This window comes from Orussus abietinus, unplaced genomic scaffold (genome assembly GCF_000612105.2).
Source record: "Orussus abietinus isolate OABI.00-Male unplaced genomic scaffold, Oabi_2.0 scaffold181, whole genome shotgun sequence".
NCBI lineage: Eukaryota > Metazoa > Arthropoda > Insecta > Hymenoptera > Orussidae > Orussus > Orussus abietinus.
The window spans coordinates 9,007-34,475 of record NW_019394482.1 but is presented as its reverse complement, the minus strand read 5'-3'; the positions used below and the strand labels follow the sequence as shown (position 1 = coordinate 34,475).

Here is a 25,469-nt window from a genome sequence, read left to right as displayed (position 1 = left end):
ATCAATGTAAGTATACAGTCTATCACCGAAATAATACCTTGACATTTCAGAATTTTATCTACCGCAGATTTCCCCGTAAAATCACCTAGAATTACGAAAAAAAAATTGATTTAAAAAAATATTTACTTTAGGCTTCATTCCATATCGTGAAAAGTACATTATCCGTTTATCCTATATCATTTCCCAAAGACAGGTGTAAACGTATTTGAAAAAAAAACAAATTCGATTTTATTTCACCGAGGTATTAGATTGTTCGACAGGAAGTTGTGAATTTTGACGTCTGGTTTATCGGTAAAATCTCGAACCTCATTTCAAATGCGCCAGAGCCGATCGTTTCTCGGGGATAACTTCATCGTGGTTACCCCTCGCCCCAAAACTCGACGATTGAGGCCCCATTAGCGGAAACACCTCGGCACGATCTTGAAGGATAAGTCCATTAGCTTCCGCCCGGCAGCCGGGCTCTTATCCTGGCATGGATCGCCTTAAAGTTACGGCTCGACCTCAAGATACCGCCGCGTATCTTTTCGCAGGACTCGCCAGGACTCGCCGGCGTTTTCCCTCTCGACTAACGACCGGGCCTTGTCCGACAAGCCAATTGGTAGTTACCGTTATAGCAGCATCGCCCCCCATTTGTCAGGACTCGAGCCCGCGAAGTGGCCAATAGCCTTTTTATTGCGTCGACTAGGGATTTTATTAGCGGCCCCCACCGACTGTCAAGATATCCCGCGTAACGAGAGAACAATCTTGTGACCGTTTTACTGCCAATTTTACGATTCCATTCAGACGAGGAGCCTTCCGGACGCTCGGTCAAAATTCTTTTGGTTGGCCCAGGTCACGGCCGCCGCGACGCGGTGTGTGAGAACGCGCCTTGGCAACATGGCTAGCTCCAACAGGGATTTATGCAAATTATTATAGCAAATCATTGTGCATAAAGATGATAAAGGGAATATACCCTTATCTCGTGAATGTTCTATGAATTTCGTTAAAAAAAAAAGTATGTTACACGAGACAAGACCCGCGGAATAAAGGTTTGGTCCATTCCAGAAAACGTATCGATCGAGTGAGCGTAATCTTAATGCACTTGGTTAAACACGTTTGTTTCAACAAATTAAAGGGTTTTGATCAAATCGTTTTTATTAATTTTAGAAAATGTTTCAGTCAATCAATTAGATATTTCGGGTATGTGTATCAAACTGGTTTAACATTCGGGGCAATCTTTTACGATATTTGATGTAAAGATTATTAACCATAGAATTCTGCCAAGTCAACCAGATATTTGTTTGTTCATATAACAGCCATGTGAAATGAGTCAACAGGGTTGAATCAACAAAAATTGTAATGATTCATCGATACATTTTTCTGCAGGTAAAGAACACCTCTATTGCATGCATGTCCATGAAAGTTTCACGAAGAAAAAAATATATATATTTCACGCGCGTTGGATTTATCTTTCAATGAAAAATATATTCCTTGCAAACCACGTCCTAATAATTGCGTTACCGGATCCGTTCACAAGAATCGTGGTCAAGGTAAACCGGGGTTACATTTTATTACACGCAGAGTCAATAACCGCGATCTGAATTCCATTTTCGAAATGGAGTTACATGCCGCTTTCTTCGAGAAGTAATATAAATCGAAAGCCTGTAAATTATATGGGAGCAAAATTGAAAATGTTCCGCATTGCTTTAATCCCTTTTTATTTATACTTTCAAGTCTGTTTTTAAGAGTTTACGGGTGGATAATCGAGCATCCGTGCACCGGGGCCAATTTTCCTTGCACTCACCTCCGTGCATCTTCGTTTTCTCTCGTATGAAATAAATTCGAACAACGGCCTCAAATTAAAGGTTCACGCTCGACAACTCCTCGAGTTCCAACAGCCGAAAAACACCTGTCGACAGGTGGCGGTTCGGACTTACCGATGCGTCAACGTTTCCGACGCGGAATAGGTTCCGGTGCGCTCTCACCCCAGAGAATACCGGAGCACCTTTCCGTTGAATAAGAGCTCGAAATCGAATGCTCGATCATCGAGCATTACGAGAGACCCAAGGAAATCATCGATTCTGCCGGTCACGTACTTGGCAGCCATTACGAGAACCGTAAAAAGAAAGGGAAAAAAAAACAATTTAAAATGCTTCCTTTCGGAGTCTACGTTTAAGAATTCATTAATCAGTTAAAGAACGCTCCTTTGACGACTAAAATTCTTTAATCCTTATCACTCCAACCGGCAGTTTTGCCAACTTCTAACACTCTTTTAATATTCTTGGAGCGATAAGGGTTAAAGCAAAATTCATTGTAAGGACATATTGTATATTAAATCCATAAGTATGAATATTTTTACAAATATTATAAAAAAAATCACACAATCAGGGACTCGATTTTCGAGTTCATACAATCAATTTTCGCATGCGAAATTAACAGTCTCGTATACGATTTTCAAGTGTCGACCAATAATGCGACTTCGCAACAATGCAATATTTTTTATGCCAATCTATTCGTATGGGAAAAAAATTCGCGTCAACTCGAGAATAGGAGTCCTGGTACTTGGTTTCCTTTACAGAAAAGAAAAATGAAATAGAGAATTTTCCTTTTGAAGGTCAATGTCCAAAGATTGACTAATCATTAAAATACATCTGCTATCGATGATCAATGTTTTCCAAAGAAATTCACCGCAAGGATATCTCGTCAAATATATGAAATTCAAACGTATAAGTATTTTTAACAATACAAGCGCAAAATCTAGATTTATCGATGCTTGCCGGTAGTGATATATGTTAAGTTGAATTATTAGCGCGTACGAGTAGATGTTAATGTCACCTGTAACGCGATCACCAGAACCCGTTTATTAAATCATATCGATTTCCGCAAAAAAACTGAATAGAAGCAGACGTCTAACGGCCGATTTCCGGATCACACCGTGCAGAGCTCGGGGAAAGATCGATTATCGAATACCGGACTAATCGACCTCTTCTTCGGCGAATTCTACGGGTATCCTTACAAGACGTTTCCTTTTGAATTGCGTATACCGGTACCTTCCTTACATGTGACCGATATAATTGGCCTAACGACGTCGCGTCACACTTTTCTTACCTAGGGAAGTAGCAATGACGATTACCATTAACACCGAAGTTAATTTTTATAGACCATGAAGATGAAAAGGACGAAAATGGTGCAGAAAATGTTTAAATTTCTTAAACGTATTATAACCATACATTGTAATTATTCGCATATAAAACGTATCATAACTAACCACATATGAAAAATTACGAGCAAAACATAAACTTTCGTTTATAGTCTAAAGAATAAAAATTTCAAAATGACTTCCGACAATCCGCCTTGAATTGATGATTTCGTGTTCGTCCGTTTACGTATTTTATTCCGGAAAAGGGAACTCTTTTCTTTTTCGATCATTTATCTCGGCAGGGTAGCATTAGTAAAAGTACCGGGAATGAATGCAGAAGCGAATAAAACAATGTTTTAAAGTGTAGTTTTACCTACGTGCGCGGGTACTCGATGCCATTACACGGTTCACGCTTTGATGTACTCTAAAGAATTGCAGTGCCTAGTCATTAAGCGTGAAAGAGCCGTCACTTTCTGATAATTTGTGATTTTGATTTCCTTCTTCATTAGGGTGTCCGTAACGTGCCGTCAAGGAAGTCATCGAACTTTACGAGTGCTCGAGTCATCGATCGAGTCATTAAAGACGGTAAGAAATCTCAAGCGATCGGTCGATCGCTTTCTCGCAATTGCCTGAATCGATACGACTGCCTGGATTATATCACGAAATGAGTTTCTCATTCTCGAAAGGAAAAGGTTCTTTTCAATTTCGTTTGAATCATCTTATTTGAATTTCTTTTCAAACTCGCGGCTATTTATTCGATCACCTTTTTTCCCTCCATCCAAAGTTTTCATTACCATTTTAAACACACTTGACGTTGTGCCACCTTTCTTTGATTTTTTAGACGTTGTTTTTACTATTTATTTAAATTCGCATTATTCAGTGATTTCACGAGAATGGTATTTGAAAGAAAAAAAGATTCGTCTTTGAATTTTTGTAATAGATTCATCATTTACGTTTTAAAGCTATCCATGTGACGTTCACTCCTTAGTTTAGATTAATTCAATGTAAAAAGAAGTTTGTTCATTGTAACATATAAAATAGATTCCTTTAGTTCCAAAATACGTTTCACATTTTCTTCCCTTAAAGTATTATTCGCCTAGCGATCTCTTCAGGTTTTCCTCCCTTTCGATGATTTCTAATTGACTTCATCCGCAATTCTTTCCGTTTTCCTATGTTTCTTAAACCTCCAGTTCCTAAATTTCCCCTTCGTTGATATTTTCCCAATACGTTCGTCATCTTCACCTCCTCCCCGACAGTCATATCGGGTCTCTTCGTGAACTCCCCAACGTTCTTCGCGTGTTCCATCAACAGGGTCTCCCGCTTCATTTAGCCGTCTTCCCTCATCGCCAGCTCCATCTGCCTCTCCTTCGTCTAGGCCTCACAAATCCTCATTTGCTCCTTTCTCCTCAACCCCCTCTTCTCGACGAGCCCATCCAACGCATCCCTTTACCTCAACGTTCTGACCCACGAGGTGAGCCTTGCGATCCTCCCGTCCAGCAACGCTCGGTCCATCGCGTCCTGGTCGACCTCCCTGTTAAGGGCGATTTGCTCCTCCAGTCCTTCCACCCACTTCGTCATTCGTCGCCCCCTCATCAACACCATAGAAGAGCATAATACCAGAGCTTGTACGATGCAACATATAAAATAGACTTCTTTTCTTAAAATACTTTTCACTCAATTTCCTTCTTTGAATGTTTTCCTCGCGCAACGTTCTCTTCAGGTTGTCCTTCCTTTCAATGGCCATAAATGATCCACCTCCCCAATTCCTTTCACCTTCTCACGTTTCCTAATCTTCCTTTTCGTTAATACTCCCCCAACACTTCCGTCATCTTCTCCTCCTCCTCGGCAGTGATATCGGGTCTCCTCATGAACTCCCCAACGTTCCTCGCGTGTTCCATCAACAGCGCCTCCCTCTTTCTTCTGACGTCTTCCCTCATGGCCAGCTCCATCTGCCTCTCCTTCTCCCACGTCTCGCGAATCCTTCTCATCTCCTCCTCCCTCCTCGACCTCCTTTCCTCGACGATCCTGTCCAGCTCGTCCCTATACCTCAGCGCCTGCCTCTTCCTGGCCTCCGAGGTGAGCCTGGCGATCCTCTCGTCCAGCAAGATCCGGTCCATCACGTCTTTGGCAAACCTCCTCTCCTCGATCAGCACCCTCCACCTCCTCTTCTCGTTGAGGGCGATCTGCTCATTGAGGCCCTCCACCCATTTGACCGTGCGCCACCACCTCTTCAACTCCTCCTCCCTCTCGAGCATCAACGCCTCGCACTTGGCCTCCTCGGCGACCAGCTCCATCAGAGCCTCCCTCCTCTCGACCCTCCACGAGTTGACGTCGACGACCCTCCTGGCCACCTCCTCTATCAACGCCGCCCTCCTCGACCTTTGCTCCTCCGTCAACCTCCTCAACTCCTCTCTCCTCTCCTCCACCTTCTCACGATGCCGCCTCCTCCACTCCTCTTCCTCCGCCTCCCTCTCTTCCTCCTTCGCCCTGCGGATCGCCTTAACCTCCTGGAATATTATGCTCTCCTTCGTCAACTTCTCCCTCTCCTCCTCCCTCGTCAACCTCCTCCTGGCCTCCTCGTCCTCCCCCCGTATCCGGTCGACCTCCTCCAGCACCACTCTCTCCCTGCTCTCCTCCACCTCCCGCGCCCTCCGGGCCGCCTCCTTTAGGGATATCTGCTCCTCCAGCAGCCTCCTGTACTCCTTCGCCCTCCCCGTCACCTTCTCCTTCCTCCTGCGCTCTTCTTCCGCTTCCTTCGCCTCGACGAGGTCGGCTGCGCGTCCCGCGTTCCTCTCCTGGATCCTCTCGAACATCCGATCGGCCTGCCTCTCGATTATCTGCGCTTGAAGGACCTTCACTATGTACGCGTTCCGCAGGCTCTTCTCCAGCTCCTCTAGGTCGTCCGTCTCGGCGTAGCGAAGCCTCCTTCGGGACTCCCTCGCGATCTTTTCCTCCTCGCTGGGAGCGGTCCATCTCGTCATCTCGTCGAGGTCGGCCTCGTCGACGTCTTCGAGACCGAGAGTCGCCCCCACCGTCTCGGAATCGCCTTCCGAGCTCAGCATCGTCACCCTCTGTAGTTTAGACTTGCAATTCGCCCTCTCCTTCTCTCGGGGTATTTTTCATCTCCTCCCCACTTACGATCGGAGGGGATGGCGAAAAGAGCCCGCGAGGGGAGAGTCGCTTCTCGCTTGGAGGTTCACGAAATTATGGGGTTCCTCGAGGATGTTTTTCGATGGTGAATATTGAATTCGAGGCCGATATATCGAGCGGGAGTTCGGAAAGGGGATATTGTCGCGTACGAGCGACAGAGAGGGGGCGTGTCTGAAACAGAAAATTATTCCCGAACGCGATCACGATACACTCGATACTAATGGCGGTGCATTCCCTAAAGGCATATCGTCCGGGGGAGGGGAAGATGCACGAGGAGTTTACGTGTTCCCATTTAATTTGCATGATTTAGCGAACAGTTATTGTCTCCCCGCTTGCACTAATCCGATGCCGAGTCAGGCTAGCTCGGGTTTAATATTTTACTTTCAATATTTCCGACCGAGTCGTTAATTGACTTTCTGGAGTTACACGGCAGTTCGATTTCTTGTGCGCTTGTTCCCTCGATTTGTTAAATCATGTTTCCAGGACTATTGACCGCTGTATATTGTTATCTTCGGAGCAATATATTGTCTCGGTAAAGAACGACCTTCCATCCGCCATTCGAAGTAAATGGTCAAATCGATAGACAAGAAACGTTTCCCTCGTGATATACCGACTTCTATGAACTTCATCGAAAGTAGCTAACATAGTCGTAATAACGTGTTTACAAGAAAGGGTCGTCCGATTTACGGAATATACCGATTTAGCGCGACACAATCTTACCTTAAACGTTATTCCGTAAAATAAAAATAAACTAATAATCCTCTAACTACTCATTTTTTTCTGAATTGATTGAGAAAATGGAAACATTAAATAGTACACCCAGAATTTCAAAATGTTAAGACCGCACTTGACAGATAAAAACATTCCCTGGGAATATATTGACTTACATGAACTTTGTTGAGACTCGCTAATATTGTTGCAATCAAATGTTTACAAAAAAGAGTCGCCTGTTGTACAGAATATCCCAATTTAACACGATGCAACCTTAATTTCAACATTATACCATAGAATAAGAATGGACTAATAATTCTATAGCTATTAATCACTTCCTAGATTAATACAAAATGTATTCTTTAAATCATAGAGTTCACGAGTTGATCACCCAAGTCAAATCACTTGCATTCTGAATTTCCCAATTTTAAGATACTCTTAATTCCGTTTAAAATTCTCCTCACTAGAAAGTACATTTACGCACTATTGCCAAAGATCGCCGAGTCCAGGTTACAGTTTCTTTTGATACAAATATGCTACTTTGGAGTAAGGCCTGGTTTAGAGGTTAAGCTTTGTTACGGTCCTAACGGTAAACGGAGTGCGTAATTGGTATCGACATTCAAGACGGTTAGATTCCATTCCAGTAAATACACGAGTCTCGAATTGATTACTGTTTGTTGCAAGAACTGGAAACAATTCCGATACTACCGATTCCTAGAATTTACGTCCTTCTCAAGACTTCCTACTATTCAAATAATACATGTAAAATTCTTACTTCATACCTCTTTAATACAATGTTCTCAAATGTTCACTTTCAAGTAACACGTGCTTTGAAGGCATGAGAAAACGTATGAATAGTAAAACTATGAAAACGATCACATGTAATTTCAATACCAACTTTTCATCTTACGATTTTTCATAAATATTTCGTAGATTTAAGTAATTCACGAAAAATATGCTACCCTATATCGATAACAAGATACGAAAATGAGTAATACCTCTGAATCGCGATAAAATAAAATTCTAGAATACTCTACTTTCGTTATTTTTATGTAGAAGAAGAAAGTGGAAAAAGAAAAGACGGGATGACTCCGTTATCGCGTTCCAACTCAATGAGCCGGTTACTCCGAGAATAAGCATTTCACGAATTTTTATACCGTTTTACTTTCAAGACATTCATTGTGCATGCATAAGTATGAAATAAAACCATAGTAAAAAAAAAGTAGCTTCGTTATATTCTAAACCAACAGTGATCAATAATTAACGAACACTCGAAAACAAGCGGGAAAATACGTAATCGAGCGCGCAACTGCAAGTCGGCGAAGAATCGAATTTCTCCTGTTTAACCAATTCCGGGAAGCTTTCTCTATATTTTTTTTTACCGCGCACTTCCACGCGCCGTCGCGCCCGATCCGTCTTTCGCGCCACCTCTTGCGCACACGCGACCGTCCGCGCAATTTATCAGATCTTATCGAGGATCGTTCAGGAATTATCCGAGAGTAATCTTCGTGCCCCTGAGGGCTCTTAACGGACGCTTTACCTTTTCTCGGCCTTCCGGGTCGCCTTGGCTCCCTCGATGTCCCGAAACTTCACCAACTGATCCAACTCCCCTTTTCGTAATTACGTAAACTGGTTCACATCGATCCCGCGTTTCGACGATTCGCGGGCAGATGGCGGTGCAGCACTGGCGACGGCGTTTGGAGGTTAGGTCGACCGGCACGGACGAGGTCACGTTGAAATCGGCGACGCGCGGGTTCGATCCCCGGAGACTGGAGGCGCATGCGCGACGTACTTGTGGCGCGCGCGAACCGTGACCCGAGCACCGCCGCGGACCGAGTTGGACTGACCGGGTTTCCGCCTCGCGGCGCGCGAAGGGACCGCCGTGAGGCGGCCTCTTTGAACGCTGCGTTCCCATTGGCTCGCTTCGGGCCCGACTCTACCATACCGTAGGGGCGCGGGCCTCTACAGGTGTTGCCGGATTGGGATTTTATCCCCAAATCTGGGCGATTTGGGAGTTTAGAGTCTAACTAGTACTAGATGTACTAGATCTAACGGTACTAGATATCTGGGAATTTTAATTCTGGATGGAGACAGAAAGAAGCTAGAAAGAGCTTCGGAACGGATCAATTTAGAATGACTAATAGGTATATACGACACGCTTAATGTCGTTTAATTATTCGTCGTCGTCGTTTAATTAATGTCGTTTAATTAGCCGTGTAGTCTACGCATAATTTGTAGGAATCTGTATGTTTGCGTAAAAAGAGACACTTAATGCCGTTCAATGCTAATCTACACGTAATGATTAATGAAGTACAGTAAACTACCGTATAACGCGAATTCCTATAACGCGCTAAAGATATTGCGATTACTGTTTTCATCTAACGCAACTCTTTGTACAACGCGCCAAATAATGAAACACATTATATGCGTTATACGAGAAAAATTCCCGTACGGCACGACTTCCTATAACATGAATTCATATCCGAGACGTCAAGAACTGCCTCTGGTAAAATTAAATAGTATTTTTCGGACGCATTAAATTCCGTTTTATATGTATGTCAAGGGGTTAACATTGCTTCTTACCGGGGTGGCCATTCTCAGCTATTCGAAATTTACCGTACCCCTCGTAACCGTGTTTTATGTATTACTACAGAGTAATTTGTCTCTTTTAATCAAATGTAACGCTGATTATGGATTTAATTTAAATTTTGATAAGATGCACGGTAAGTAGGAATAGTATACTACTAACCCACACGGAACAACTACATATGGTATACGTATATAGGATATCAGGCTAAAATATTCAGATGTGTAATAGATGTATACAAAAGTATACGGAAGGTGCTGGGGCATGTACAAATGTCCGCCCCGTCAACATATAGTGTATATGTATTTTTGAACATTCAACTTTGATTTAATATACATTCCATATGGATAAAATATGTATATTATATGTAAACAAGATATATGGTAGACGTATATAAGATATCTGACACACACGTGTATACGTATAATAGACCAATAAATAAAAGTTTCAATAGATGGTATGCCTATATTCAAAAGTTCAACAGCCGTACACTGGACATATTATTCACGTAAAATATTATATGTATTTTACACATATATAAGACGTATTCCAAATGTAGGTGGAATAATTTAAAAAAGTATTATTTATTTTGAACTGAATGCATTTTTTTTTAGAAACAATTTACTATGATCTGTTCAGGGACCTGAAATATTCGAGATATACAAACATCTAACATTGAAAAAATCCCCATGGCGGTGATCGGGATTCAAACCCGAATCATTTAGGTAACAGACCCCCATAGTAGTGCTGACCACTGAGCTACCGTAGTCCTATGGATTATGCGATACGTTTCGCATATTCAAACACCACAGTAATAAGTTTAATTGAAATTTGGTTTAATCCATATCATTTATATTGCCAATCTCTGACAAAAAAAAGGACATGTATATAAGTTTTATATATATTCCTTGCAAATACTTGTACTTGTATAAAAAAACCGTCGCGGCCAAAACGATATGTCTCGTGACATCATTTTGATTTTGTATGAGCTTCACTTTCAGTCTGCAGTAGTCAGGTCGCACACCAATGAAGCATATAACAAACATGCAGCAAAGAAACATTTAATGTACCATGTTATTTGAATACATCTAGGCACGTATTATAAGCATTTGTTATATGATATACTTTATGGGTAGAAATAAATTTCCCTGTGTGTTTGTTATTATACGTATGTAATATGTATGTACGTCATATGTATACGGCAAATTAATGTTCATTTCCTTATTATGTGACATGTCAGACACAAGTGCGCCTTAAATAGAAGTATATTATACGTTTAGTATACGTCGTTTATTTGTGAAATCGTGGTTGCTCTAGGAACGTATAAAGTACATATATCAAACATACAAGTAAAATAATTTATATTTGTTTACATAGAATGTACGTATATTTTACGTCCGTGACAGATCAATTTTTCGTTCTTTAATATACACACAACATACGTACATTATATGTCTTTTGCATGTGTAATATCGCAGATACAGGAGTCAATTAAATAGAGATGTATCATACGTTTATTAAACGTATTTAATTGGTGAATATGTAGATACTGTAGTAACGTATAACATGCGTATATCAAACATGTGAGTCAAATAATCCATATTTACGTACATAAAACATATGTATGTTTTACGTCCGTGACAGGTCAATTTGTCTTCCCTTAATATACACACAACATACGTTCATTACATGTCTTTTGCATGTGTAATATCGCAGATACAGGAGTCTATTAAATAGAGATATATTATACTGTGGCGGTCATAGCATATGTATATTAGAAGTTCTTCCTTCGACACGGGCCTTCGATAGCCCAGCGGTTACGCTCACCGCTCATACCATGTAGTCTCTCGGGTTCAAATCCCGCTCAGGAGAGACTTTTCGGTGTCTAAGGCAGGGTCTGCCTGATAGCCTTACTGACGAGTCCACACACAGGCAGACCCGGGACGAAACACAACAAACAGGGCACACACACCATCACCCCACACCTAAGCCCAAAATACGTTTCCTAAACGTATTTAATTGGTGCAAATTTTGATGTTCTAGTAACATATTTAATACGTATAATGTACATCTAAAATCCAATAGACTATTTTTGAAATTCCGTGAACATATATTATACGTATATTTTTAACTTCTGATATACTGAAATATCCCGTAACCATGAAAACATTCTATGTACGTATAATAGAGCTTTTGTTCCGTGTGGGTAAGTAATTTCCAAGGTCCTGTCGTTTACGTAAATGAACTTTAAAGTAACGTTTAAGTAGAGCTGCAAAAGTTAGAAATGAAATAAAAGAAATAAAAAAGGACGGAACGTTTTGAACACTGTATGTAAATTTTAAATGATATATCTCTGACATATACCTTAAATGAAGAATTTCTTAAAGATAACGTGAACAATATATGTCTGTAGCAAATGAATGATATATAATTAGTGCAATAATAATGTAACAATAAAATAATTATGAATAATTTCGTCAGCAATGTACAAGCCGCTTTATTAAATGAATCCTCTACATTAAAATCCAATTTTATCTAACCGTACTTAACACGTACAACCCGGCGTGAACCACCGGTGGTTTACAGGCATTGCTTTCATCTGGCGGCAAAAAATGCGCCGGGTTGAACGTGTTAAATATTTAAGAACCAGTATATCTCTAATTGTATTGGGTTGGGTCATAAGTTCGTGCGTTTTTTTGTAACTAGTTTTCCTAGTTCAAAAAAACGTTTATAAAAGAACGCACGAACTTATGCACCAACCCAATAGTACGAAAATTACCCAGGGGAAGAAAAAAGAGTAATTTTTGAGCGCAAAATGATGAACGGTCGGAAGCACCGCATCGGTCCGTGATAATTGAAAATCAAAGTGAAATCGCAGTCGTTAGGGCTGAGTGGTATTATCCACCAGAGAGAGTAATCGCGTCGAACAATGGGTTCAATCATTATAAATCACGCGATGCATCGGTCAAGCCGCGGCGCTGCGCTTAATCGAGAGTGGAGGAAGACAAATGGCGGCCGATCGCGCCGCGGCGTTTCGGCCGCAGATGGACTCGTAAAGTGTAAACGGCCGAGTAACGAGGGTACTCGTACCGTCTCACACTTATCCGTTTCACTGGCCGTGTAATGCCGGCAGCATTAAAATAACAAATGAGCTAATAAGTTTTAAAACGTTTAAGTGAGGCTCGTAATTAAAGGCGGAAGATGGCGCGAGCGTAGACGAGAGTCTCTTCAAGCATGGCTACTGGAACGAAAAAGTACACGAAGAAAACCCGGAAGAGGACCTGTATCGACTGATGTAGCATACAACCCTGGAAGGGAGAATTTATAAAAATACTGCTTCAACTGAAACAAAATATTGTATTATGGCAGACTGTAATAATGCAGACTGAAATTCATGGACTTTTATGTTACTGTCATGTTACTGTTTGTTATGCTTTGGTTAAAAATATTACCCCGAAAAGTGAATTACTGAACCATAATAATCTAGTTAGCTAAATGAGATCAAAGCACTCAAGTCCGAATGATTCACTCCGGCATCTGATTTTTTCGGTCGAATATTTCGAGATAAGTGAATAATTTACTTGCTAATCCGATTTTTGGATCAAAGTGCAGAATGCCATTTGTCGCGTATAGAGATCAAAGTACATTTGTTTGTTTTTAAATAAGGTAAATTACTTGAATTAAAGACTTCTAACTATAAAATATTGGCCATTATATGTATATATGAACTCTTCAAAAAACACCTTCGGTGTAAAAAAAACTTTGCCAAATACCTTTTTTATTTCCGACTTCAATTACAAAAATAGCTCTACAATGGAAATCATTTATCTTTGCCAAATACAATAGTACTTTCATACTATTAAGACTCTAATCAGTTATTGTTTCCAAATGTCATAGTATATTTTGCCCCCACATAGTACAAGTACATCCATTCCAAAAAATTTGTTTTGCCTCGGAATAATGTCTGGGAAAATGTTCAGTTTTCTACTTCATCTAATAAAATAAAAAATATATATAAACTAAATCTAACCATATAAATAAAATTAGAAACTCAATTTGAAAACAACATTTTATTTGGCGAGCACTGNATCCTTACTGTATATAACTCTGTAGCGTCTCGCTCGAACTCAACGCGCAGGGCGCGTTTCTCGCATTGCTCAACGCTACGAGTTTCTCGCTCAAAAATGTATTTGGCTCGAAACTCTACCGAGTTTCTTGATAACTCTGTAGCGTCTCGCTCGAACTCAACGCGCAGGGCGCGTTTCTCGCATCGCTCAACGCTACGAGTTTCTTGATAACTCTGTAGCGTCTCGCTCGAACTCAACGCGCAGGGCGCGTTTCTCGCATCGCTCAACGCTACGAGTTTCTTGATAACAATTCCCGTAAATTGCACTAGGTTTTACGAATGTTAAAGAATATCCGATAAAATTCAATGAATTTGTAACTTTCCTCATGTTGGACTTTGATGAACAATAGAAGTACTTTTGAATACTACCCACACGGAACAAAAGCTCTATTATATGTGTATAGAATGTTTTCATGGCTACGGGATGTTTCAGTATATCAGAAGTTAAAAAAACGCATAATATATGTCCACGGAATGTCAAAAATATTATATTGGATTTTAGACGTACATTATACGTATTAAATATGTCACTAGAACATCAAAATTTTCACCAATTAAATCCGTTTAAGAAACGTATAATACATCTCTATTTAATAGACTTCTGTATCTGCGACATTACACATGAAAAAGACATCTAATGAACGTATGTTTTGTGTATATTAAGGAAAGAAAAATTGACCTGTTACGGACGTAAAACATACATATGTTTTACGTACATATATATGCATTATTTTACTCAGATGTTAGATATATGTATGTTATACTTTACTAGAGAATCCACATATTCACCAATTAAATCCGTTTAAGAAACGTATAATACATCTCTATTTAATAGACTTCTGTATCTGCGATATTACACATGCAAAAGACATCTAATGAACGTATGTTTTGTGTATATTAAGGGAAGAAAAATTGACCTGCCACAGACGTAAAATATACGTACATTCCATGTATGTAACTATGTAAACAAATATATATTATTTTACTCGTATGTTTGATATACGTACTTTATACATTCCTACAGCAACCACGTTTTCACAAATAAACGACGTATACTAAACGTATATAATATACTTCTATTTAAGGCGCACTTGTGTCTGACATATCACACATGCAAAAGATATGTAATATGTGTAAGTTGCACTAATATTAAGGAAATGAACATTAATTTGCCGTATACATATGACATACATACATATTACATACGGATAATAACAAACATACAGGGAAATTTATTTCTACCCATAAAGTATATCATATAACAAATGCTTATAATATGTGCCTAGATGTATTCAAATAACATGGTACATTAAATGCTTCTTTGCTGCATGTTCGTTATATGCTTCATTGGTGTGCGACCTGACTACTGTAGACTGAAAATGAAGCTCATACAAAATCAAAATGATGTCACGAGACATATCGTTTTGGCCACGACGGTTTTCTTATACAAGTACAAGTATTTGCAAGGAATATATATAAAACTTATATACATGTCCTTTTTTTTTGTCAGAGATTGGCAATATAAATGATATTGATTAAACCAAATTTCAATTAAACTTATTACTGTGGTGTTTGAATATGCGAAACGTATCGCATAATCCATAGGACTACGGTAGCTCAGTGGCCAGCCCTACTATAGTCTGTTACCTAAATGATTCGGGTCGAATCCCGATCACCACCATGGGAATTTTTTCAATGTCAGATGTTTGTATATCTCGAAGATTTCAGGTCCCTGAACAGATCGTGGTAAATTGTTTCTAAAAAAAATGCATTCAGTGCAAAATAAATAATACTTTTTTAAATTATTCCACCTACATTTGGAATACTTCTTATATATGTATAAAATACGTATAATATTATACGTGAATAATATGTCCAGTGAACGGCTGTTAAACTTTTGAATATAGGCATACCATCTATTGAAACTTTTATTTATTGGTTTATCATACGTATGTACGTCTGTGTCAGATATCCTATATAGGTCTACTATACATAATACGTCTACCATATATCTTGTTTACATTTAATATACATACTTTATCCATATGGAATGTATATTAAATGAAAGTGGAATGTTCAAGAATACATATACTATATGTTGACGGCGCGGACATTTGTACATGCCCCAGCACATTCCGTATACTCTTGTATACATCTATTAGACATCTGAATGTTTTAGATATCTTATATACGTGTACCATTTCTAGTTGCCCGTGTGGGTATGCTTCTGTATTGTATGCTATGTGAAGATTTTGGTTCCTTTAAACATTTACTGTGATTTTTGTTCCATTTGGACTACGCGATGGGCTGCATAATACGTATGTTAAGTGATACTCCAGAGAAGGGAAACACGACACTCGGTGATATCCAAAACCAAAAGATATCACTTTCTTGCGGATTACAATCCATCTGACTGGTTTTAACACCGAGGAGACGATGCAGGTGCAGCATGCGTAATGCAATACTTGTCATAATATGGCATAAGTATGATTTATAAAAAGGTGTGAAACTGTCATTTAACCATGAACTCTACCTGTGGGAAATTTATGAAGAAACGTGACACGTGAAAATTAATCTGATAGGGTAAAAAAACGATTTTAAGACGATAAAAATTGCACAGCTTAAATTTAAATAAACCGTGTTTAAGAAAAATTTGTTTATCTTAGTATAGGTACATTAATAATTATCAGAGAAAGTATGTGCTCTGTAAGGAACTTTAATTGAGAAAAGAGTATTAAAAGTTCATGGAAAACATTTCTTTTGATGCGTAACGTTATTTCTCTTGAGGGTACCATTGCGAATTGAAGATATTCGAGCCAGGAATTATTATAACACTCAAGAGACACGTATCTATGTATTGATACAGTGGACAGGTGTAGGCCTATATAAAAAGAAAGTGACAAAGCTCAGTATCAGTATGAATCGGTGCATCTAATTGGCAGAATGAAAGTGAAATTGTTCGGATTTATAATTATCCACCTTCTCTGCGACCTTCGGTTGGTGTTTTCGAGACGTAAGTAATACATATACTAATATATAAATTTCTCTGAATTTGTATAGCTTATGCAAAGTGTAGATAAATCGTAAACATTTCTAATTCATAGCATTAAATATATATACTTCTTAAGTGAATGAATATAAACTCTGAACATTTATTTTCTTAAGAAATCACAAAATCTCAGACTTGTCGGGCAATATTCGAATTTGCACGTAAATGTTGCATATTTTGAATTAAATAAAAGAGTTAATCAAAATTGCAGAATGTTTTAATAAAACATAGCTTTTACGAGTTCGGATGCAAAGGCGATGAAGTTCTTTTCGCGAAATTTGGTTAATTACACAAGACGCTCTCTTTAATGATTCGGCTTTCTCCACCGAGATTTTCCTTGAGGTATAATTTACGAAATTAAAGAAGATACTTAGAGACCTAGAAAGGAACCTGATAAATGCTGAAATTTCATCTAAGCACTCTAATTTATACATTTTATATTCCTGCAATCTAAGAAAGAGAGGGAGAGAAACTAGTACGTCAAGCACCCTTTGCATTTATAGCTACTCTTTTTTTCTACTATTTCTGTTTCCCCCTTACGCCGTTTTTCTCTCTACACAATAACAGTAGTGAATAATTTACGGTGGCAACACTTTTAAAGGTACCAAGCATCGCTAAAATGCACCTCTAAAATTTAAATCTCTGAAAATACACCTGGCACTTGACGTCGGTATTAAAAAATATTTCCAAATTTAGTTCTTTTCGTTATCAGCAGATTTATGATCTAATGATGTGAATATGTTGCTGTGGAAATTAATTTTAGCTGCTCGACCGATTGAAACGATATAATTAGCAAATTTTCTACGAAATTGTGCAACGATTAAGGGCATCTCTTTTCATTAAATTTCATTAAGAAAATGAGGCAACCTTAGCGGCGAGCTAAGCCGTCATTTTAGAGATTTACATGAAGCTGCTTGCGAAATTAAAACGTAATGCTGGGAATCTGCAACGAACCCCGGAAAGTGGGGAAATTTCATCTGAGCTTTCCGGAAACATTTTGTGTATGCTCCGAACGATGTGGAAGGTGCACCTTGCATTCACTGCTTTATCTACTTCCTCCTTTAACCGTTCTTCTTTGGTGTTTTCGTCTTCTCCATCTTTTATCAGCAATGAGAGTGGATAATTTATGAGCGAAGGCACTTCAAAAGCATTTCTTTGCGGAAAGCTTGGTCCGGTTTGGCCAAACTGCTCGTAAAACGGAAATAAAAAGATGTCCAGAAACAAAACCGGAATTTACGGCACGCTTCGTCTTTCAAGGTTGAAGAGTATCGGCTTGAGAAAAAAATCGTAAATAAATGTGAATACTCATACAGATTTATTGTAATGTAAGAGCGAAAACAGGTTTAAAAACGGTAAAATGGAGAAGGTTGAAAAATTATCCCTTTAATTTCTTTTAAAAACGAATATTTAATGAGTACACATCTGATCGTTCATGATGTCTAAAATCTGTACATAAATTATAACTCTAAATAAGTATTGATAAATTAAACATAATTATCTCTCATGTTATTACATAAGAGGATAAAAACGCGAAAGTTCACAAGACGAGCATTTGAATGGGTATTTGTAGGACAAAATTAGCGAGAGTGGATTGTTGGTGTTAATGCTGATTTGATTCGCCAATTTCATTACTTCATTTTCTTTCTTTTTTTTTTAATAAGCCGTGCGCGAATATTGGGCCGGGGACTAAGAAGAGCCAGCAATTTCCCATGTAAACGACTGCGCTAATTAGAATCTCACTCGGATTAATTACTATAATTATTTAATTATTTCTTCGGGGCAGGCATCCTTAGTGGCAAGTAGGATCATTAGCTGCCATTACTTGTCGCGGATGCAACGTTAACCGTTGGTAGAGGAACTGCTGTAACGTCGGATAACATTATGCAGAACCGAGGGAACCTGCAGTTTGTTGCAATGATTACGTTTCGCTTCCAGATACTTATCGAGCCATTTCGGGGCCAAAAAATGGCAGCCACTTAACTTAAAAGAGGTTCCATATATTATAAGAGAACTGTACACGACCTAACCGGGAACTGTTTTTTGGTGAATATGTTAAAATAATGTACAGTCCGTTTATGGAGTTTTAAAAGTGCTTGCACTCGATAATACGTATCATACTTATCATTAAATTGTGCCATAAATTTGCTAACATATTTGTAAAAATTAAAAAATTAATTTTTTGTAATGAAACAAACCACGTGTGAATTGATAATGCATTCTCCGACACTGTTGATCATTGCTTGTCACTTTTCTGACAGTTCTTTAAACTGGCAATTATGACCGAGGAACATTTTTTGCAAGCAGAATTTTTTCAGGAACTTATGGGACAAATTAATATTACAATGAATATACCGTCTTTTATAACTCTCAAGCTAGAATGCCACGATAGTTTGCTAATTTCCGGAGCGCTGGGACAAGATTTCAAAATAAAATATCAGGAAAATCGTTAAAATCTTGCCAGCAGCCACGCAAGCGCCAAGTCGATAAAGTTTCTGATCGGCTGATAATCACAATTAATGTGCAATAATGATTTTAGATGAGCCGCTACAAAGTACGCCGGCACGTTTAGGAGAGCTGCCGTATCATGTCGCGATTTACATGCAATCTCGGGCGATTTTATGCAGCGGCACCATTCTCAACCAGCGACATGTACTCTCCTCGGCACACTGCGTCACTCGGTACGTTATTATCCTAATAGTGCGTGGCTATGTTAATGCGATTTCCCCGTAATCGGTGCGTACATCGAGCCCTACAAGTACTTGCATGTCGCGTTTGTCAAGCACCTTTCAGTCGTCGACATGGGCACCGACAACACGTGTAACGACGTTTTAACCCAACTTTTCTCCCGTTATACAATGTACCTGACACGCGCTGAAACGTCGTCTGCAAATAAATTATTCGTTATCGTGGAAACATGGTCATTCATCTCGGTCGTAGTAGTTCTACGCCTTGGAGAACGAATTGGACCGAATTTTACAAGTTGTCGGAATGTTTATTGATAATGACCACACATAAAAATCGCTCGAAAAACGTTGTTTTTTTTTTAAAGATACATGCAGCAACTTTTTGGAGGAAGAAATATTATTTTATGTCACGTGCTGATATTGTTTCGGAATTTTGGTAAATTATCAGAAGATTTATCAGCAGATAATTATTATCCTCTGATATGTTATTATCAGAATGTTCGTATTAAAATTTGGCATTTTGGGTGAGAAATAAGTCGAGGATATGAAATTTAATGGAGTGTTATAAGAGTATATTCGTACCATCTTTTCCTCGTGAAGTGAGGATGATGTACTACCAAAGTTTGGTAACTTCTTTCGGAAGTATACTGTATCCGGGCATCAAATAATCTCATGTCAACCTAAAATATGCCCTGACGTGGATTTAATACATTTTCCTCTTTTCTGCGAAAGGCTTCACTACTTCTTTTTAAGGTGTAGCGATGTTATTTACGCAGCAACTAAATATGCAAATTAGAGTTCAATCTCCCACCTAAACCGATCTCCGAAACAAGCATAATCTGAAGTTTTTATTCTGCCCATACTTTGAGCGTAATTATGCAAAAGTATTAATTAAAATTCAGTCCGAAATTAATTTACTGCGCAGTATTTGAAATATTTGGCTACATGGTGTAATTTAGGATTCAAGCATGCCAATCTGCGAAAATCATCAGACAAATGTCTGCCTTGTGCCCTGGTTGCTAATTCACTAAATAACTCAATTAAACAATTCGAACTATTTTACACTAATTCAATGTCTATTTTGAATTAAATTCTGCCTCATTCATCTTTCGCCGAATGTAAAGAACTCTTACTTTGAAATGTATACCTAGAGGTTAAATGTGCAGACAAATTATTGTAATATTAGAAGATGAACTTCAGCAAAGTGCGGAAGGAAAACAATAATACGACTTGTATTTTGCTTGCATTTTCTCAGATTTTACTCATTCTAGTCTGCTATTGTGACTATATTGGCGGATTTTTCAGGTATAAAGACAGGCCCAGTCATTTGGACGTCGTCATCGGTACCATTCATCGATCCGTGGGTGGCAGATGGTACAACGTTTATTCAGTGGTCATACACCCGAATTATACCGGAGACGGGCAACACGACCTCGCCATATTGAAGGCAAGAGCTCTTCGACTAAATTACGAAAAGCGGGAGAAATCTGAGCTTTGCCGGGAATTTATGTGTCACCAGAGCACTAACCTTTGATTTCTGCCGAGACTTCCCGTTGATTTATGGAGTATGCTCCAAAATGGTCTTAAGGGACGTCTAAGCTCCCAATTCCATTTGCATGTACATCCTTGAAAATTTATATGTACGTATTCGTTTTCATAGCTGCGTAAATGCTCCGAGTTACGGCTTCACTTGGAAGTAAATTGATAATAATTTATGATCAGTGCGACATGTCAACGTCTTTTTCCTAGACAGTGTAATTTTATAGTTGAAAAAATGGACGTATATGAGTCATCATCATTTTTTAATAATTGTTACCTTTCGTAAAAATACTACGGTTTCCCATAATCTAACAATTTGAGTTACGGCTTCTTTTCACGTGAATTTTATATATACAGTTTATTTACTTATTAGTACACTTACGGATTTGATACGAGACTCAGGTTGTATCACACGCACGATACCTCAGAGTTAGTAAAGTTAATTTCACTCGGAATTATGTATTTTATTTATTTATTAAATTATTGAATAGAACATGGGAAACTATCTGCTTCGAGATCCCGTATTGAACTGAATAATATTCGCTTGATAAGCCTTCCGACATACTGTGTGGAGGGGAAGATTGATCGTTGAAAAAATCACGGATCGGCCTAGATCGCAAGCAGTCTGGAGATCCTTGTGACGTCAGGCATTTGTTTTCCTGTCTCGTCCCTGTGTCCTCTCTCCTAAACTCAGGACATAACATCCCACTGTAGAGATGTCAATATCAACGATTTCTTTTCTTTTCCGGTACGAAACACAGGTTGACTCTATTTTAAAAACATTTCAGACAGTCCTTCCAATGGAGATGTCGGAGTTTTCTCGGCCTATAAAATTGCCAAAATTCGAAGATCACGATCCCCTCCCGGGAAAATTGGCCACCGTTTCAGGCTGGAAAGCTCTGGTAAGACGTGCAGTCAACATTTCCAAAATATTTCCTTCCCTTCAGAATGCATAACTAGAAGATTTTATATCTCTGTCAAGAGATAATTTCTCAAGATTAGTAAATAATAAAAAATAAGTTATGACAATTCATTGCAGCCTAACGAGCCGGAGGAGTACGACGACGAGGGCTCGCTCTTGCAGAAGGCAGGGGTCGACGTGGTTCCTTTGAAGGTCTGTCAGGAATTGTTGGCTGGTACCGGTCGAGAAATATCGAGTAGACATATTTGTGCTGGCAACATCTACTCCCAGGGGTCTTGCATAGTGAGTTGTATTAATCCTCGCCAAGAGCGCCATAACTTACTCTTGCACGCCGCATAGGGATAAGAGGGAAAACGTGGCCGGGTAACCACGCGAGATATTTCTGCAGCAGCTCTAAGGGCATCTGGAATATTTATACACGCAACGGTGATTAATTATGCCTTTATTTGTTTCTAAAGATATCCGACGATCCCGGGCTTGCATAAAACACATTTGGTATTTGTCGGCGGTGCCTGTAGGTCAAGGAGTTAGATATATGGCACTACCAAAGGATGGGGGGATACGTGAGAACATGCGTTATTAAGAACACGATTGACAGGTTTCTTTAAAAAACAAAAAAAATGAAAAGTGAAAAGTGACTACACGGATATATATTAATTTGAAGTTTTTATAGGATTTCTCGTTTTGCCTGCCGCAGATTTCTGTATTTTGGATTGCTTGTCTAACGAATGATACATTGCTCTTTAGAGAGCTTTGGTTTACTCAATGATGCAAATGCACATTAATGTTTTTCAATAAATCAGCAGGGTTAAACATTGCTTCAAATAAATATTCCTTTGACGGGGTGCTGTGCCGCAATTTACTGGCCGATATAATTTATTTGCGCCGGGACGATTAATGTCGTTGAATATATTAGCACTTAGTGCAAATAAACCGTATTTGTCAGTAATAAATCGCACCGTCGATTTTTGTTATGAAAACAACGTTTATCTGATTTAGGAGGACTTACTTTTTTTTCCATATATTTGATGGGAATGCAGGTGGGCTACAATGAATGAAGAAAAGTCGGTAAATTTGTGGGAGTCGAATTTTTTTCAAGATTCTATTATTCTTCATTTTTTTTTCATCTGTATCGTAGTAGAATCAAAATGTTATGAATAAATATTTTTTTCGCCAGGCTTATGGAAATTTAGAGAAGAACGTTACGGGATCGCCACTTTCGCGGTACGGCGACGTAGAAATATCGTATACTGCGGATGCGTGGGAACTGCCGGAGAATGTTAATTTATGAATTTTCTAATTTATGGTTTAAAGTATCCGGATGTAGAACAACTGTTTTCGCGTGCAAGAGCTATTTAAAAGAGTCTTAGTATTACTCAGATTTCCCCACGAAGAAAATCCCACGTCAGTTTTCTATTACATTTACGACTTCGCCATAGGGGAGGTTATTGTCTTCTGACTTTATATTGCCCAACTTTATTTTCGACAACTAAATCTTTCCGTTCGCATTTTCCGATATATCACTTACCCACCAACTTTTCTCTTGGAAACCACAAGAGAGCCCTTTACGGTTGGTTAAAGACTGCTCTTAACTTTGTTGTTTTTTCCCCCATAAATTCAATTTTTGCTAATATTTACAAAGGTGTTCGAATTTTCAGGATAGATATCTTAGATAAGCGTTATTTATGTTTGGCAACATTTTCTTTCCAAAGTGACGAGAGCAAAGCTACGTGTTAAAATATGTACAACTGTAGGATCACAGGAAATACATATGGAGATCTTCATTACACTTTCATAAGGTCTGACAAAAATGTGGGGACCGAAAGCTCCGATCCTTCATCCGTAGAAATATTTCCCGCAACTGATCCCGAGAGACGTATTGTTTCGTCACTTCGGCAGGGAAGAAATGTCGAGGAAGTTCCTCCGCTTAAATAACTTTTTGGCGAAGCCGAAACAATCCCATTCCGTCACTCTATAACCCGAGATTCTGAATTTTCGACATTACATTCTGACATCCCTTCGAGGTTGTGATGCCATTTACATTCGTGGGTTTATATCGCACATCTGACGTGGGGGTCTTTTAGAACTTAGAAAATTGCACGATGCCGGTTTTTACGATGGAATTGCCGGAGAAATAACATAAAACGTAACCATAAACGAAGATGATGCGAGTGCAGGGATCTTGGGGAGGTCCCTAGCTACGTATAGAGACATTTTAGAGGATTGATAGGGAAGTTGTTTCCTGTTTTATATAGTTTGATAATGCATTGCAGGATTTATGTATATCAAGAACATAGTATGTACTTTGTAAGACCTAAGATTATCCCACGTGCAGAGTGCTCGTATGAGAGACGATATCTTCCTCCCAGCCAAGCTTCCTGGCAACATTATTCCATACCCAGTAAATGTATCAAAAAGTACGCAGAAAAGTCTTTTCATCGAAATATGTGAAAGGATGTTAAAAGTGTATATTAAAATTCTGTGCATGTGATTGTAAATTCACTTACAGCGATTTATGCTAATTGCGAACTAATAGGGTACACTGTTACCGAACGGAGCTTTGAGTCATATATATTCTAGTCTTTATTGCTCATGAATTATCATTTAACGTTACTCCGAATTTATTCAGGGTGACAACGCCAGCCCCCTCGTTCTGAACAACGTGCAGATTGGAATTCTCTCGTGGGGCACTCAATGTGGTTCTGGAGATCCTGACGTCTACACGAAGATCAAATCCTACCTCCCCTGGATTCGAAAAAATGCGTTTCCCTATCATGTACTTAATCTAGTGTAGCTTGTAAATAAAATCTACACCAGATTGTGTGCCCCGAAATCAAGATCCACCTCCCTTGGACTCGTAAAATGCGTTTCCCTATCGCGTGCTTAATTTTGCGTGGCATAAGAATACTTACATTAACCTAGTTTATTTCATCGATTTTTACAGGCCTGCCAATACCGGTTTACTTGGTATCAAGTCCTGCAGAATTAACAGGAAGATAAATGGAAAGGTCGAAGTAATGAAAATCCTGTATAAACAGCTCCGACATTTCCGATAGGGCTTTTGTTGTTGGTTGACTCAGGGAAGTGTACTCGGTGCGTTCGTGTCTGTCACGAAAAAACCAGGATTTCTCGTACTTAAGGGACTGAGGGGGATTTGGGATCCTACATTCCAATAGGGAGGGTCCCACGATCCCACAACCGAGGACCAAAGCCGACATTTCCGAAACCTTGATTCCCGGGTAATCTTTCGTAAATCACGATCAGTGTCATAATGATATACAAAGGCACGTAAATAGTCTACGTACACCTTTTCCGTTGAATCCCGGATTTACACGGAACAAAAATAGCTCTCACCAAATATTTCGATATATTCCTGACACGCAATAGCTTTTTTAAAATTTTGTTCTACTTATTTATAACATGGTAAGATATTTCACACATGGATATTAAGGTCGAAAAGGTATATACATTTATTTTATTACGAAACGGACATATGGTTATCGAGGTCGATAAGACACGTACAGTTATTCATTTTATTATGAAACATTGGGATTTTGTTTAAATTAGGCTTAGAGAAAATGTC

The 25,469-nt window shown here is 39.0% G+C and overlaps 3 protein-coding genes across 7 annotated transcripts in view; 1 reads left to right on the top strand and 2 right to left on the bottom strand.

The window, feature by feature from the left end:
* Window positions 1-21,466, bottom strand: part of LOC105703800 — a 108,347-nt gene extending 86,881 nt beyond the window's left edge. The window contains exons 1-2 of one of the 5 annotated variants that reach the window (XM_012432481.1): window positions 21,242-21,466; window positions 20,954-21,114 (exon numbers count right to left, since the gene is read on the bottom strand). The gene's annotated coding sequence lies outside the window, so the exon portion shown is untranslated. Of the gene's footprint in view, window positions 1-8,519; window positions 8,802-20,953; window positions 21,115-21,241 lie in introns of those variants that run through there. The other 4 variants (XM_023432492.1, XM_012432479.1, XM_023432493.1 and 1 more) reach the window with 4 other exon arrangements.
* LOC105703788 (trichohyalin-like) lies at window positions 4,921-6,180 on the bottom strand. The gene has a single exon (XM_012432448.1). It carries the CDS (start codon window positions 6,178-6,180, stop codon window positions 4,921-4,923), a length of 1,260 nt encoding a protein of 419 aa, XP_012287871.1.
* LOC105703786 (chymotrypsin-1) lies at window positions 16,622-24,680 on the top strand. The gene is made up of 6 exons (XM_012432447.1): window positions 16,622-16,705; window positions 19,278-19,419; window positions 20,731-20,872; window positions 21,753-21,866; window positions 22,004-22,168; window positions 24,516-24,680. Exons 1-6 carry the CDS (start codon window positions 16,636-16,638, stop codon window positions 24,678-24,680), a joined length of 798 nt encoding a protein of 265 aa, XP_012287870.1. The 5' UTR covers window positions 16,622-16,635.
* Window positions 24,681-25,469: the final 789 nt, after the last annotated feature.